Source organism: Podarcis bocagei, assembly GCF_964188305.1.
Source record: "Podarcis bocagei genome assembly, chromosome: 5".
Taxonomy (NCBI): Eukaryota; Metazoa; Chordata; class Lepidosauria; order Squamata; family Lacertidae; genus Podarcis; species Podarcis bocagei.
The window spans coordinates 76,719,168-76,733,961 of NC_138129.1; the positions used below are offsets into that span (position 1 = coordinate 76,719,168).

The following is a 14,794-nucleotide window of genomic DNA, read 5'->3' on the forward strand; positions in this document are numbered from 1 at the left end:
AGAAAAAAGAGCTGTGCCTTGTATGGCAATTTCATTTGTTCAAAGGCTCAATTCAATTGGTTTTATTCACAGAGAAAACTAGTTAAACTTACTTATTTCTGAAAAAAGCTCTTAGCTGGCAAGTGGGTGCCACATTAAGGTTTCCTGTGGATCAGGTCCTTAGCATTTTGCAGCAAACATTAGACATCCATGTAAGACATTCATAATTAGATATATTTTATGATATACTCCTTATTGCAGTGGTCACATCTGACCATCACACTAAACCACGGTTTACTGTGACCTGCAGGAGCAGAGACAAGCTGCAACAAGCCTTGAGCTTTCATGCTCCTCTCTCCTCGTGTATGGCTGGTTGGAGGATCTCAGAAGCTTTTAATTTCACTTTTGGTTAATCTAGTTTGCTGTGTTGCCTGGTATGACAAATTGTGGCTAATGTAAACATCTGGTCAGTTTCCAACAAGCCTACTCCAAACTGAAGCTGGCTTGTTAAAACTAATTCATACCTAAGGTGAATCGTAATTCCAGGAGCAAATGGCATGGCAAACTTTAGTGAACTAAAAGTGGAAGCAAAGGTTTTCACACTCCTCCTCTTGGCTGCATGGGAAGAAGAGAGGGGAGATGAGGAGCATGCGAGTTCGAGGCTTCCTGCAATTTGTCCCTGCTCATATATGTCACACAGAACCATAGTTTAGTGTGATGTGCGAATGCAGCCAATGGCCCTCAAGTGTGACCCTCTATCAGTCTCTCCCCTCTTGCCCTACCCCAGTGTCTTTAAAACAGCTCGACATTCAGAAGTTTAACAGGCAAAACTTTTTTTATTGTATGGAGATAAGAGATAGGACTGTTGTACCTACGGGACCGCCTCTCCTGGTATGCCGCAAGGAGGACCTTAAGGTCCATAAATAGCAACACTCTAGAGGTCCCGGGCCCTAAGGAAGTTAGATTAGCCTCAGCCAGAGCCAGTGCTTTTTCAACACTGGCTCCGGCCTGGTGGAACACTCTGTCTCATGATACCAGGGCCCTGCAAGATCTGATTTCTTTCCGCAGGGCCTGTAAGACAGAGTTGTTCCGCCTGGCCTTTGGCTTGGAGTCAATTTGACTCCCTCCCCCTTTTTCTTTTTTCCTTTCTCCTCCTGTGATGAGGCTGCATTTTAATGTTTTGATGTTGCATTTTAATCTTGTTTTTTAAGTTGTATTTATTCAACTTGTTTTTATTATTGGTTGTTAGCCGCCCTGAGCCCAGCCTTGGCTGGGGAGGGCGGGGTATAAATAAAATTTATTATTATTTATTATAGCTTAACTTGCTTGATCTCTTCGTGCTGGGTTGCTGTTTAAGGAAAAGGAACCGGTCCAATAAAAGAGGTGGCAGCTCTGCCTTGAAGCTGACACTAATTTCCATCTCAGCCACACCAATTTAAAATTGGCCTACTGATTAATCAACTAAAGCGCTCAGTGATGGATCTACTATTCAAACCTTGCCGTCTTCTTCTACACAGCCCCGGAAGGCAAAGTTTCCCTGTCTCAAACGCTTGCAGCTCTCTTGAAGCAAGATAAATACATGCTTCCGTCCTTACACTTTGTAAAACAAGACTGCCCTCTGTTGACCGTCAACTCAGAAGCAGTTGGAGCTCACAGCAGCTAACTGAAAGGCCTATGTCAGAATATAAAACTGCATTGCAAATGGTTTCTTTTCTTAGCGAACTGTACAGAGAAAGCAAACGACCCCACAACGCTTTCCTAAAAGTGCGTCTTACCTGTTCATAATAGTGGATATTATTTTCTGCAACATCGCCAAAAGCCAGTTTCATATCAAGACGCATGCTTTCTTTCCATCTATCCCAGTCAGCTTTCAGAGCATTATTGGCACACTCTACTTTATCTTCAAGTTTTCCAATCTCTTCTGATAGCTAGACCAAGCAAACAAACAAGATCAGACTAAGTAACAGAGGGTGAAATCCCAATCAAGAACTCGGTAATGGAAACTTTGTTAGCATCAACGCAAGGTCTTTGTTGCGTTTCTAGATTGCAGATGCAGGCAAGAGACCTTTTCTCTTGGCTGCAATTTTAAAAAACCCAACCTATTTTCCAGCAAACTCAGGTTCTTTGCAGCGGCGTAGCGTGGGTTGTCAGCACCCGGGGCAAGGCAAGTAATTTGCGCCCCCTAACCCGGGGCAAGGCAAGTAATTTGCGCCCCCTAACCTGCCGCGTCAGGTGATCTGAGGCGAGTTGCCGCTGGCGCTGCCGCCCAAACGACGCCGCTTGCCCGGAGAAGGAGGGCAGAGAGGCGAGGAAAATGCAACATGGCCCAGCAGCTGCAGCAGCGGCGGAGGCGGGGCTGTGAGGAGGGTCTGCCTGGCGAGCCCTCCGCGGCCCTGACGCACGGGGACCGCGGCGAGCGCTGAGAGCCGCTGCCAGCTCGTCAGTTCCGTGAGACATGGGGCTCTGCTACAGCCTGCGCCCGAGGCTCTTCAGCGACTCCGGAGGTGGCCAGCGCGCCCCCCCCCAGATGTTGCGCCCGGTGCGGCCAGGCCCCCTTGCACCCCCATGCTACGCCACTGGTTCTTTGGAAGGTCAGTGATGGTTGACAAGTTTCCCTGAAGAACTGCTTGCCTATTGCATTCATGAATGAATTTCATGTCATTCGTAGCTGTGGTATAATGAGTTAGCTTTGTTCCCTTCTTACCAGGTAACACAAACCAACTTATACCCCAAAATAATAAAAACCTAAGAACACAGCAATGCAGGAAGAAAGAGAAATAAAAACATAGCTAAACCAAAAGGCAGGACCAAATTTCCTGTCCCACTAAAAGAGGAAGTGCCACTTTTCATGTTGTTGTTGTTTAGTCGTTAAGTCATGTCCGACTGTTCGTGACCCCATGGACCAGAGAACGCCAGGCACTTCTGTCTTCCACTGCCTCCCGCAGTTTGGTCAGACTCATGTTTGTAGCTTCGAAGACACTATCCAACCATCTCGTCCTCTGTCGTCCCCTTCTCCTTGTGCCCTCCATCTTTCCCAACATCAGGGTCTTTTCCAGGGAGTCTTCTCTTCTCATGAGGTGGCCAAAGTATTGGAGCCTCAGCTTCACGATCTGTCCTTCCAGTGAGCACTCAGGGCTGATTTCCTTAAGAATGGATAGGTTTGATCTTCTTGCAGTCCATGGGACTCTCAAGAGTCTCCTCCAGCACCATAATTCAAAAGCATCAATTCTTCGGCGATCAGCCTTCTTTATGGTCCAGCTCTCACTTCCATACATCATACTGGGAAAACCATAGCTTTTACTATACGGACCTTTGTTGGCAAGGTGAGTAGCCATCATTCTTCCCTCAACTTTCCCCTTTCTCTTCCAGACTGAGTTGTGCCCCTCAACTTTTCCCTTTCTCTTCCAAACTGTGGCACTAACTGGAAGAGAGAAAAGGGTCATGTTCTCTGAGCAGGGTTCAGTCAAATGGCCATTTTCAAAGTATTTCGCAGCTGAGCGAGTTTTTTCTTTTTTTTAAAAAAAGAAATAAATGAAGAGGACCCCTGTGCCACCTCCTCTCATTCCAAAATAAAGAACACAACCCAAATCCTTGCCCCAAACAAAAACTTTTCACCCTAAGATCTTGAGGGGAGGCTTTCCTGCCCCAACGCAGAGTGTTCACTAGACTTCTTATCGTTTTCTCTCGCCCCCCCTCTTCTTTCCTCCTCCTTTCCTTTTCCCCCTTTCCTCTATGTTTTTATTTTATTTAGATTAACATTGGATAAGAAAGATATCTGGTATTAAGTTTTATATCTATCTCTCTTTATAAGCGCTAATAAAATTTATTCAAAAAAAGAGAATGTTCACTACAGACTAATATGCACGCAAACAAACTTCTTTCTTTCTCTGACTGCTTCAGTAAGAGTGGAAACCAAAGAGATGTCGACACCTTCAAACAATTCTGGAAAATGGAGCTAAAGCAACTTGTGAATCCCTAAGATTTCTGGCTGTTGAAGGAAAAAAGCTGACGACTCATGTTGGCCTCAGGTTTCCATGACAGGGATATATATCCTTGGAAGCTTATATAGTGGTCATTGGGAGTAACAATCATTACATTTTTGCAGCGCTGACTTTCTGGTGGTTACCATAGTAACCACCTTGCTGCACCCGCTGAAGACAAGCTGCAGTTACTTCCTGGTCGATTCTTGTTTACTGCCATGTAAGTTGACCAGGGCTCAGGTACCTTTAGCAGGGATGTGTAAGAGGCATTTTTTGGGCAGGCGACACTTGTTGTGTCATAAAGCCGCTGAGACGAAGTGCACCTGCCAAAACGCTGTCTTCTCCACAGCTGTTCAAAGTATGAAAGCCCAGTTCCCATTCCTATTCTACCCAATTGCTTTATTACAGTGTCAGGTTGTATCTATCATCTATCTATTTATCTATAATATATATCTATAATTTTTATTAAATTTTCTGTTTTACAATTTAAAATATTCATTTAAACATTCTTAAAAATATCAATGACTTCCTTTCTTCTCTTTCCATGGTTCATTTTGCATATCATAAATCCCTGCATACTTTACAAAAACTAAACCATTCGGTATTCCATTACTGCATCATCAAAACTTATTTACATTGTTGTATTTACTTAATGCTGCCAATGTTTTCAGGTATACATATTTTCCCCCCATATATTCAATAAACGTTTTCCAATCTTCTCTAAATGTTATGTTCTTCTTGTTCTCTTATTCTATATGTTAAGTCTGCAAACTGTGCATATTCTGTCAGCCATTCTTCTTTAGTTGGGACCTCACTCGTTTTCCATTTTGAAGTTAACAAAACATGGGCCGCAGTAGTAGCATACATAAATAACCTTTTTTGACACCTGGGAATTTCAGTCTTAATTATCCCCAACAAAAAGGACTCTGGTTTTTTTTTTTTTGGGGGGGGGGAGGACTTTTAAACATTTTTTACAATTCATTATGGATTATTTCCCAATACCCTTTTACCCTTTTACAAGTCCAGGCTTTTGTATCTGCCTCTTAGGTTGATGGGACTTGGGAGTTCCACATCTGGAGGGCCACAGGTTGCCCATCTTTGGTATGCACCAATGTTTCCCAAACTTGGGTCTCCAGCTGTTTTTGAACTACAGTTCCCATCATCCCTGACCACTGGTCCTGGTAGTTAAGGATGATGGGAGTTGTAGTCAAAAACAACAACTGGAAACCCAGGTTTGGGAAACACTAGTATACACAATACTGAGCCAATTGAAGGGCCAACTGGGTATAAAGCAGCTCCATCAGTTCCTCCTTAGTTTCACCCCTTCAGTTCTGTCTTCATGTAACCCTGAGAGGTAGGTTGGGCTGAGAGAATGGGTCTAATCCAGGATTTCCTATTGACCTTCTTGGCTGAGTAGGACTGTGGACCCAGATCTTTTTGGTCCAAGTCCCACGTTCTTTCTGAACTTGCAAACCTGCTCTTAAAGGAGCCGATTGCAAGGAAGGGTCAGGAAAGGGGCAATTCACAGCTGGCCCAAATTATGCGCTTCAGCTTGGAAGCTATTGCTATTTATCACATGGCCTATCGGATGAGATCCATTTTTCAGTCTTAGAAACGACTGCCCAAACTGTTCCCGGTCCCAATCTCCTCCCTCTTATCAGGTGTCACAGCTGACTTCCCTGCAGGAACGAATCGATGTCCCCTATAAAGACCAAGCGTTCTAGCCTTTTGTCAGCGCTAATGACCTGTTTGTGATTCCATTTCTCTGGCACAACTACTCTTCGCATTACATTCACGCTCATGCCACTCACTGTCAACATAATTTCTGGGTATCCGCTTTCAAAGGCAAGCTCAACCGGACAGTTGTGTTGTGCTCATTAAGGTCGATGAAAGCGCTGCCTACGAGAGAGAAAGGGGCGGGGGGTTGCTGAAGAGAGCCAGATTCCGTTCTGCACAGCAACCAAGATCTACAGAACCGGTTTTCGTGTACCCCAAACAAAGTCTTTCCTCGTCATGCGACTGTGCTATGGATTGGGAAGTCGCTGCCACAATTTTATTAGGAGGCCGTTCACAGCCTCAGCTCCCCATCTGCAAATTCATGGATAAGAAGAATCATTTTTATATGCAGTGCTTTTTTTCCTTAAAAAAATAATGTTTAGGGGTACTCTCATTTTTCTGTTTGTTTGTTTGGTCATGTCTGACTCTTCGTGACCCCATGGACCAGAGCACGCCAGGCACTCCTGTCTTCCACTGCCTCCTGCAGCTTGGTCAAACTCATGTTCGTAGCTTTGACAACACTGTCCAACCATCTCATCCCCTTCTCCTTGTGCCCTTCATCTTTCCCAACATCAGGGTCTTTCCCAGGGAGTCTTCTCTTCTCATGAGGTGGCCAAAGTACTGGAGCCTCAGCTTCAGGATCTGTCCTTCCAGTGAGCACTCAGGGCTGATTTCCTTCAGAATGGATAGGTTTGATCTTCTTGCAGTCCATGGGACTCTCAAGAGTCTCCTCCAGCACCTACTCATATTGAAATACTGCCCCTCAATGAGGCCAAACTTAGATTCACAAAATGTTTAGGGATATGCGTACCCCCAGAAAAAAGCACTGTTTATATGATTTCTTTTTTGTTGGGGGCAGGAGTGAAAAAAAGATGTCCCATATTCTGAATACTTGAAAGACAGATAGGCAACACAGAATTATAGAACTGTAGAGTTGGAAGGGACCCAAGGGTTATCTAGTCCAACCCCCTGCAATGCATGTGGCTCTTCAGATTTTGTTGGACTCCAATTCTCATCAGCCCTATCCATCATGGCCAGAGAGGGCGTGTCAGGGACTGGCTGGATGAGGAGGAGTGGTGGAAGCCACCTGGCTGAGAGCCCCATGAGGCTGCCTCCCAGGAAGAACTTGGAGAGTAGTTTGATCCCAGCCACTGGCCAGACAAGAAGCAATTGCACAAGGCTCTGTTTTCTCCTCCCTGTCAGAAAAGAACACACAGATGCCACAATGCTAAAAGCACCCTCCAGTCCTAGCATGCTTTGCTGCAGAGGCAAAGCTTCTAAAAGTGGCACAATTTGGCCTCTGCTATCAGAGAAGAGACCAAAGGCTGCAGGAATAACAACAACAACAACAACAACAACAACAACAACAACAACAACAACAACAACAACAACAACAATTTATTTATACCCCGCCAATCTGGCTCAGTTTCCCCAGCCACTCTGGGCGGTTTCCAACACAATATTAAAATACAGAGATGCGTAAAACATTAAAAGCTTCCCTAAACAGGGCTGCCTTTAGATGTCTTCTAAAAGTCTGGTAGTTGTGTATCTCTTTGACATCTGACGTGAGGGCATTCCACAGGGCGGGCGCCACTACCGAGAAGGCCCTCTGCCTGGTTCCCTGTAACTTGGCTTCTTGCAGTGAGGGAACCGCCAGATGGCCCTCGGCGCTGGACCTCAGCGTCCAGGCAGAATGATGGGGATGGAGACGCTCCTTCAGGTATACTGGGCCAAGGCTGTTTAGGGCTTTAAAGGTCAACACCAACACTTTGAATTGTGCTTGGAAATGTCCTGGGATCCAATGTTGGTCTTTCAAGACCGGTGTTATGTGGTCTCGGGCATTCCACAGGGCGGGCGCCACTACCGAGAAGGCCCTCTGCCTGGTTCCCTGTAACTTGGCTTCTCACAGTGAGGGAACTGCCAGAAGGCCCTCAGCACTGGACCTCAGTGTCCGGGTAGAATGATGGGGGTGGAGACACTCCTTCAGTGCCTCCCGGGAAGAATGCCATGGCAAGCAGGAGACCAACCTGGCTCCAGCCATCGTCTTGAAAATGAATGGCGCAGGGAATTTCCTTTCCTCATCCCAGCCAGCTCCAACCACCCTCTTCCACAAATCTAAGTGACCGAGGTGGGATTTAGGAAAGACGTGGTTTTGTCATTGCTCCTGAACCATACAGAGCAGTACACAAAGCGGTAAAGCAATTGGAAAGAAATCAGCAGCCTACTTGTGGACAGAAGAATAGGCATCTGATTGGCTACTGTGTGAACAGAACGCTGGACTTAGATAGGCTTTGGATTCTGATGTTCTTGTATGGTAATCACACCTAACGTGAGCAAGATGTGTTCTGCTTTTTTAACCGATTGAAGCTCTGCTGTCTAATGACTGTGTGGCAGGCAGGTGTTGACAGGCGAAGCTTTTACTCACTGGAGAATGACTGCCCTCAACTACTCTGTGATTGTGAGTTCCATTGCACGCTATCATGGTTAAGGCAATTTGGTGGTTTTGTGGAGCTTGATCACGGATCGCTCGTTTCACTTTGCTCCCATCTCTGCATTCCCTGAGAAATTTTGCAAGTCACAACAAAACTCTTTTACATTCCTCCTTATTCCTCAGATGTCTGGCCTGAGCAGCAACCTGCAGATTCATGACACGATTTCGATTTAGACAAATGCCAGCGACAACTCAGGGCTACAATGGAACACCCTTGCAGAAATGATACTTGTTTTTACTCGAACTCATTTTGCTTCCCTTGCCATTTTTCAGATGTTTTGTCCAAGCAGGAATCTCCAAATTACCTTAGGACAAATCGGATGACAATTCTATCAGAAAGTGTTTTGTGTGTGCGCGCGCGCTCAAGATAAAAATCTGAGATACAAGACCAGTACTGTGACATCATCTCTCTTTTGAGCACAGACTAGCAAACTGTACCTCCTGAATTGTTTTCCCCACAATAAAAGATGTAGTTGCTGGAGTGTGGAACTTAATTGGAAGCCAAGGTTCAAATCCATTGTTCCTGAAATGTGATTAGCTTGCAAACATGCGGGGAGGAAGAGGGATGGCAGCTAAGAGGGGACGTTTGCATTCTTTTTCCAGACACCATCTGTAGATGGGAGGAGGCAGTTTCCAACGATGCGCTTTTACATCCTTCCACAAAATTTGACTTAACAGATAGCATCATTCAAGAGGTTCGTAAGATGTCATGGTGAAAGGAGAAAGTGGTCTGCTAAGTATGTTCAAGATCAGCACACCAAATCCCTACAGTGGTACCTTGGTTCTTAAATGCCTTGGTACTCAAACAACTTGGAACCCAAACACTGCAAAGCTGGAAGTAAGTGTTCCGGTGTGCGAACTTTTTTCAGAAGCCGAATGTGCTCCATTTTGAGTGTTGTGCTTCCATTTTGAGTGCCACACTTCCGTTTTGAGTGTTACTCTGTCTGTCTGTTTTTGCTCTTTATTTTGCATTTTTGTTTTTGCGGCTCTTTTTTGTTTTGTTTTTGTGACTGTGTGGAAGCCAGTTCAGCTACTGATTGATTGTGTGACTGAAGTACCTTGTTTACTGCTTTCATTTTATAGAGCAATGGTCTCGTTAGATAGTAACATTCATGTTAAATCGCTGTTTTAGGGGTTTGTTTTTAAAAGTCTCGAATGGATTAATCCATTTTGGATTACTTTCTATGGGAAAGCGCGCCTTGGTTTTGGAACGCTTTGCTTTTGGAACAGATTTCTGGAACGGATTAAGTTTGAGAACCAAGGTACCACTGTAAAGACACCACAATTTCTACTCAACCCCATTCCAAGAAAACTAAACACTGGAACCCCTAGAGTCTTTCACCACTCAGAGATAGGAGTGCTTACAACAGCATAAGGGAAAGATAGAGTGTTGGGGCAGGAGCTGTAGATCAGTAGGCTCAATCCCTAGCTATTTCCAGTTTAAAGAGTCATTGTAGGAAAGATCTCCGTCAGTGATCCTTGAAGACCTCTAGCAGTAAAATTCGACAGTATACTGAGCTAGAGGGATGCGTCCCAGGAAGGCCGAGCCCTGGTGCAAGCCCTTTGCCATCATGTTTCATTAGCACAGTTATGTGATGCGACTGCACCAATTTTTTAATTACAGCAAGAAGCACCCCATTATTATTTAGCAATGGTTGGCATACTCACCAGATCATTTTCTGCCTTTTTATTATATAGAGCGTCCACTTTGGAATCCAGCTCTGCTTGTATGTGGTCTCTTCTTTTCAAAACCCCCTGAATTGCAAAACAGGAGAGAGAGAAAGAGAGTGAGAGAGAGAATGAGAGAGAGAGAGAGAGAGAGAGAGCGAGAGAGCAATACATATAACGGAGCAATGTTTCGTCCAGTTAAATAACTTATGAAAGGGAGCTCCCAACAAATATTTTCATTAGAAACTTGGAAGAAGGTGGATACAGACATTTCCGTCTCTTGTCCTATGAAATTGGCAGATTCACTACAGATAAAGGAAAGTACACAATGCATATTTAATTTAAGGAATCTGCTGCCAAAAAATGAATAAATGTGATAATGGCTGCTAACTTGAACTTTTAAAAATGAGCACTAGACAAATCCATTGAGGATACATTACATGGCAGCATACTCTGTCTCCATCAACTGGACAGGGGACTAAAAGCTACTGTGAGGCTGCCTCTCAGGAGAAACAGTGGAGAGCAGCTTGATCCCAGCCACTGGACAGACAAGAAGCAATTTCACAAAGCTTCCCCCAACCCCGTCAGAAGAAAACAACAGCCAGCTCCAACCATCAGCTTCCCAGGGAATGTGAAGCTGAAGGGAAGCACATTTTGGCCTCTGCCATCAGAGAAGAGATCGAAGGCCACAGGGAAGCTGCACCCAAAGTCTCCCAGGAAGACTGCCATGGCAAGCAGGAGACCAACCTGGCTCCAGCCATCATCTTGAAAATGAATGGTGCAGGGAGTTTCCTTCCCTCATCCCTTCAAGAAAGAACATGCTGCCCCAGCCTTTGTTTTCCTCTCCCCTCCTCAACCCCTTTTCCTTATCTATCACATTCATTAGACTGTAAGCACATGGGTTGTGACTGCCTTATTTTTAATCTCTGCAGAGTGCTTATACTTTGAGGCACTTTTAGGGGGCTAAGGTAAAGGTAAAGGTACCCCTGCCCGTACGGGCCAGTCGTGTCCGACTCTGGGGTTGCGCGCCCATCTCGCTTAAGAGGCCGGGGGCCAGCGCTGTCCGAAGACACTTCCGGGTCACGTGGCCAGCGTGACGAAGCTGCTCTGGCAAGCCAGCACCAGCGCAGCACACGGAAACGCCGTTTACCTTCCCGTTATAAAGCGGTACCTATTTATCTACTTGCACTTAAGGGTGCTTTCGAACTGCTAGGTGGGCAGGAGCTGGGACCGAACGACGGGAGCTCACCCCGCCGCGGGGATTCGAACCGCCGACCATGCGATCGGCAAGTCCTAGGCGCTGAGGTTTTACCCACAGTGCCACCCGCGTCCCACCCGCATTAGGGGGCTAACTTGGGGCAAAATCCAGACCAACATGGCGGTACGGAGCGGCAGAACCTTCCCCTGATATCCATAGTTCCCTAACATGTATAAGGAGAGTTTGAGTAACAGCAGCAGAGCTGCTTCAAAGCAAACACTCCCCCCCCCTCCCTTTATGCCTAAAATGGCTATTCAGGGCTACATTCTCAAGTGAATCCTGCCAAGTTGTATACAGATGCCATATATTTTGAGCAATTTTTCCTCTACTGCTGTGGAGGCTTCTACCTCCAATTTTCCTTTGATAGCTGCACAATCAGATTGGCCACAAGAATATACAGTATACAACACACACACACACACACACACACACACACACACACACACACACACACACACACACAAAATTGCAGGCAGAATGGAGCTTTCAAATTGTCCCCTTCGCTTTGAAAACGCTATGCCATTCCTAGTAAGTACCCTATAAGTAGAGGGGGTTCAGTTGTGATGAAAGCATATTGGATGTGATTCAGAGAAAAACAGACACATCAAAGTTCTCTTCATGCCACCGGAGTTTAAGCGTGTTTTACTCTGAGCTGCAGACCCACAAGTTCTGGCCCACCTTCCAAATAATCTTTTGCTTCTGAGTTTCTCTAGCTAGAAAACAGTTATTGTGCATTGCTGCTCAAGAGAAATTGTACATCAGAGGTGGTGTTGAGGCTGGCAACCTTTAAGAGGTGAGAAAGTGAGGAGGTGAAGGCAGTTTTCCACTCAAGATGCTGACTACGGCGACAGAAAACAGCACCCTTGAAACAAAGGTAAGGATTTTGCTTGTAGGAAACTCGAAGATATGGACAACCAGGGCTTTTTTTCAGCCGTAACTCACCAGAATTCGGTTCCGGCACCTCTCAGGTGGGGACCATTGCCATTGTAAGAGAACAAGGAAGGCGTTTATGATGAGTTGTTGTCGTTGTTGTTGCTATGATGATGACGATGATGATTAAACAAAAACAATATTTTTTATTATTTATATCCCACCCATCTGGCTGGGTATCCCTAGCCACTCTGGGCGACTTACAGCATATATGGTTGGCTTGTAAAGGGGACCCCTGACCATTAGGTCTAGTCGTGACCGACTCTAGGGTTGCGGCGCTCATCTCACTTTACTGGCCGAGGGAGCCGGTGTACAGCTTCCAGGTCATGTGGCCAGCATGACTAAGCTGCTTCTGGCAAACCAGAGCAGCGCACGGAAACACCGTTTACCTTCCCACCGGAGTGGTACCTATTTATCTAGTTCACTTTGACGTGCTTTCGAACTGCTAGGTTGGCAGGAGCAGGGACCGAGCAATGGGAGCTCGCCCCATCACGGGGATTCGAACCGCCAACCTCCTGATCGGCAAGTCCTAGGCTCTGTAGTTTAACCCACAGCGCCACCCGCGTTCCATGGTTGGCTTACAGCACATAATTAGTTAAATTTATATACTGCCCTATACCCACAAGTCTCAAGGTGGTTCTCAGGACAAAAACTCTAGGACTGCAGACAATGCAATGCTGGACTCACTGGATGCTGACAACTCATCAGCACCCTATTACCTATAAAGTTTGCTTTCAGAGCTCAGAACCACTCAGGACTGGGAAGTGGTCTGGATTATATCCATGAACCCCAACCAATCCTGTGATTGTAGTAGAAGGACTGGTCAAACCAGCCTCTCCATAAGATAATGGCCTTAGCTGGCCCAGCTAAGTACCCCATTAGCATCTTGAGGAGTGGGCCATGTTGCCATAGAGACAAATGTGTGGGGCTTCCCCTCTCACCTGGCTGAATGCCAGGTCATCAAAGAGCTGGAAAACCAATAGTCTAAAGCTGAAGAGACACAGATGCTTGCCTTGCTTTGGATTTAGGAACTGACTGGAAACTTAACGGGGAAGCAAGATCTGTTGAATGGCTAATGCTGTGAGCCCTGCCATCTCATGCTCAAGTTGTAAAAAGGTAAAGGGACCCCTGACCATTAGGTCCAGTCATGACCGACTCTGGGGTTGCGGCGCTCATCTCGCTTTATTGGCCGAGGGAGCCGGCGTACAGCTTCCGGGTCATGTGGCCAGCATCACTAAGCTGCTTATGGCGAACCAGAGCAGTGCACGGAAATGCCTTTTACCTTCCCGCCGGAGCGGTACCTATTTATCTACTTGTACTTTGACGTGCTTTTGAACTGCTAGGTTGGCAGGAGCAGGGACTGAGCAACGGGAGCTCACCCCGTCGCTGGGATTCGTACCGCCGACCTTCTGATCGGCAAGTCCTAGGCTCTGTGGTTTAACCCACAGCGCCACCTGCGTCCCATCAAGGACATTAGGCCCACCCTAAACGGCTCCGGCCCTGTACACCTGAAGGAGCATCTCCACCCCTGTGATTCAGTTGAGATCCAGCACCTCTGAGGGTCTTCTGGCAGTTCCCTCGCTGCAAGGAATAAAGTTACTGTGGCCTTCTTGGTAGTGGCGCCTGCCCTGTGAAAGGCCCTCCAGATGTCAAGGGAATAAAGACTCTATATGAAGGCAGCCCTCTATGTTTAACGTTTGATGCTTTACTGTGTGGTGTTTTAATTTGTTGGAAGCTGCCCAGAGTGGCAGGGGCAACCCAGTCAGATAGGAGGCCTAATATTGTTATGATGATGATGATGCAGAATATAAAGGCCAGATGCTCAGTCTCTTAAGCCAGGGGGTAGCCAGATCTTCTTTTTTTTTTATATAAAATTTTTATTGGTTTTACAACATTTTTAAGAAAAACAAACAAACACAAAAAGTGACAGACATACATGTATAGTTTCAAACATATTTTCATAAACCTCTTTTCTTGAACTTCCCCATACCCCCCCTCTCTGCATCCCAATGTCCATAATTCAACAAGCAACTCCCAGTTGTTACTTTCTAATCTCTGTCATCTTAGTCTCTTTTATAGTCTAACCTTGTATCCCTGTACCCTTTTGCTTCTGGAAACCACAACATTTTAGCATTCATTAAGTTTATAGTAGTCCTTAAGATAACTTTTAAATTTTCTCCATTCTTCTTCCACCGTCTCTTTTCGTTGATCACGGATTCTGCCTGTCATCTCGGCCAGTGTCATATAGTCCATCACTTTCATCTGCCATTCTTCCAGAGTGGGTAAATCTTGTGTCTTCCAATACTTTGCGATAAGTATTCTTGCTGCTGTTGTGGCATACATAAAGAAAGTTCTATCTTTCTTTGTCACCAATTGGCCGACAATGCCCAAGAGGAAGGCCTCTGGTTTTTTAGAAAAGGTACATTTAAGTACCTTTTTCATTTCATTATAGATCATTTCCCAAAAGGCCTTTATCTTCGGGCATGTCCACCAAAGGTGATAGAAAGTACCTTCAGTCTCTTTACACTTCCAACATTTATTGTCGGGCAAATGATAGATTTTTGCCAGTTTGACTGGGGTCATGTACCACCTGTAAACCATCTTCATAATGTTTTCCTTTAAGGCATTACATGCCGTAAATTTAATACCGGTGTTCCATAACCATTCCCAGTCAGCTGACATAATGTTATGTCCAACATCCTGAGCCCACTT

The 14,794-nt window shown here is 45.7% G+C and overlaps 1 protein-coding gene across 2 annotated transcripts in view; it reads right to left on the minus strand.

Moving 5' to 3' along the window:
- SNX7 (sorting nexin 7) overlaps window positions 1-14,794 on the minus strand; it is a 53,186-nt gene that overhangs the window by 9,818 nt on the left and 28,574 nt on the right. For both annotated transcript variants that reach the window (XM_081194070.1, XM_081194071.1), the window contains exons 7-8: window positions 9,895-9,981; window positions 1,755-1,907 (exon numbers count right to left, since the gene is read on the minus strand). In XM_081194070.1, the coding sequence (XP_081050196.1) occupies window positions 1,755-1,907; window positions 9,895-9,981 (240 nt within the window). The remainder of the gene's footprint in view (window positions 1-1,754; window positions 1,908-9,894; window positions 9,982-14,794) is intronic.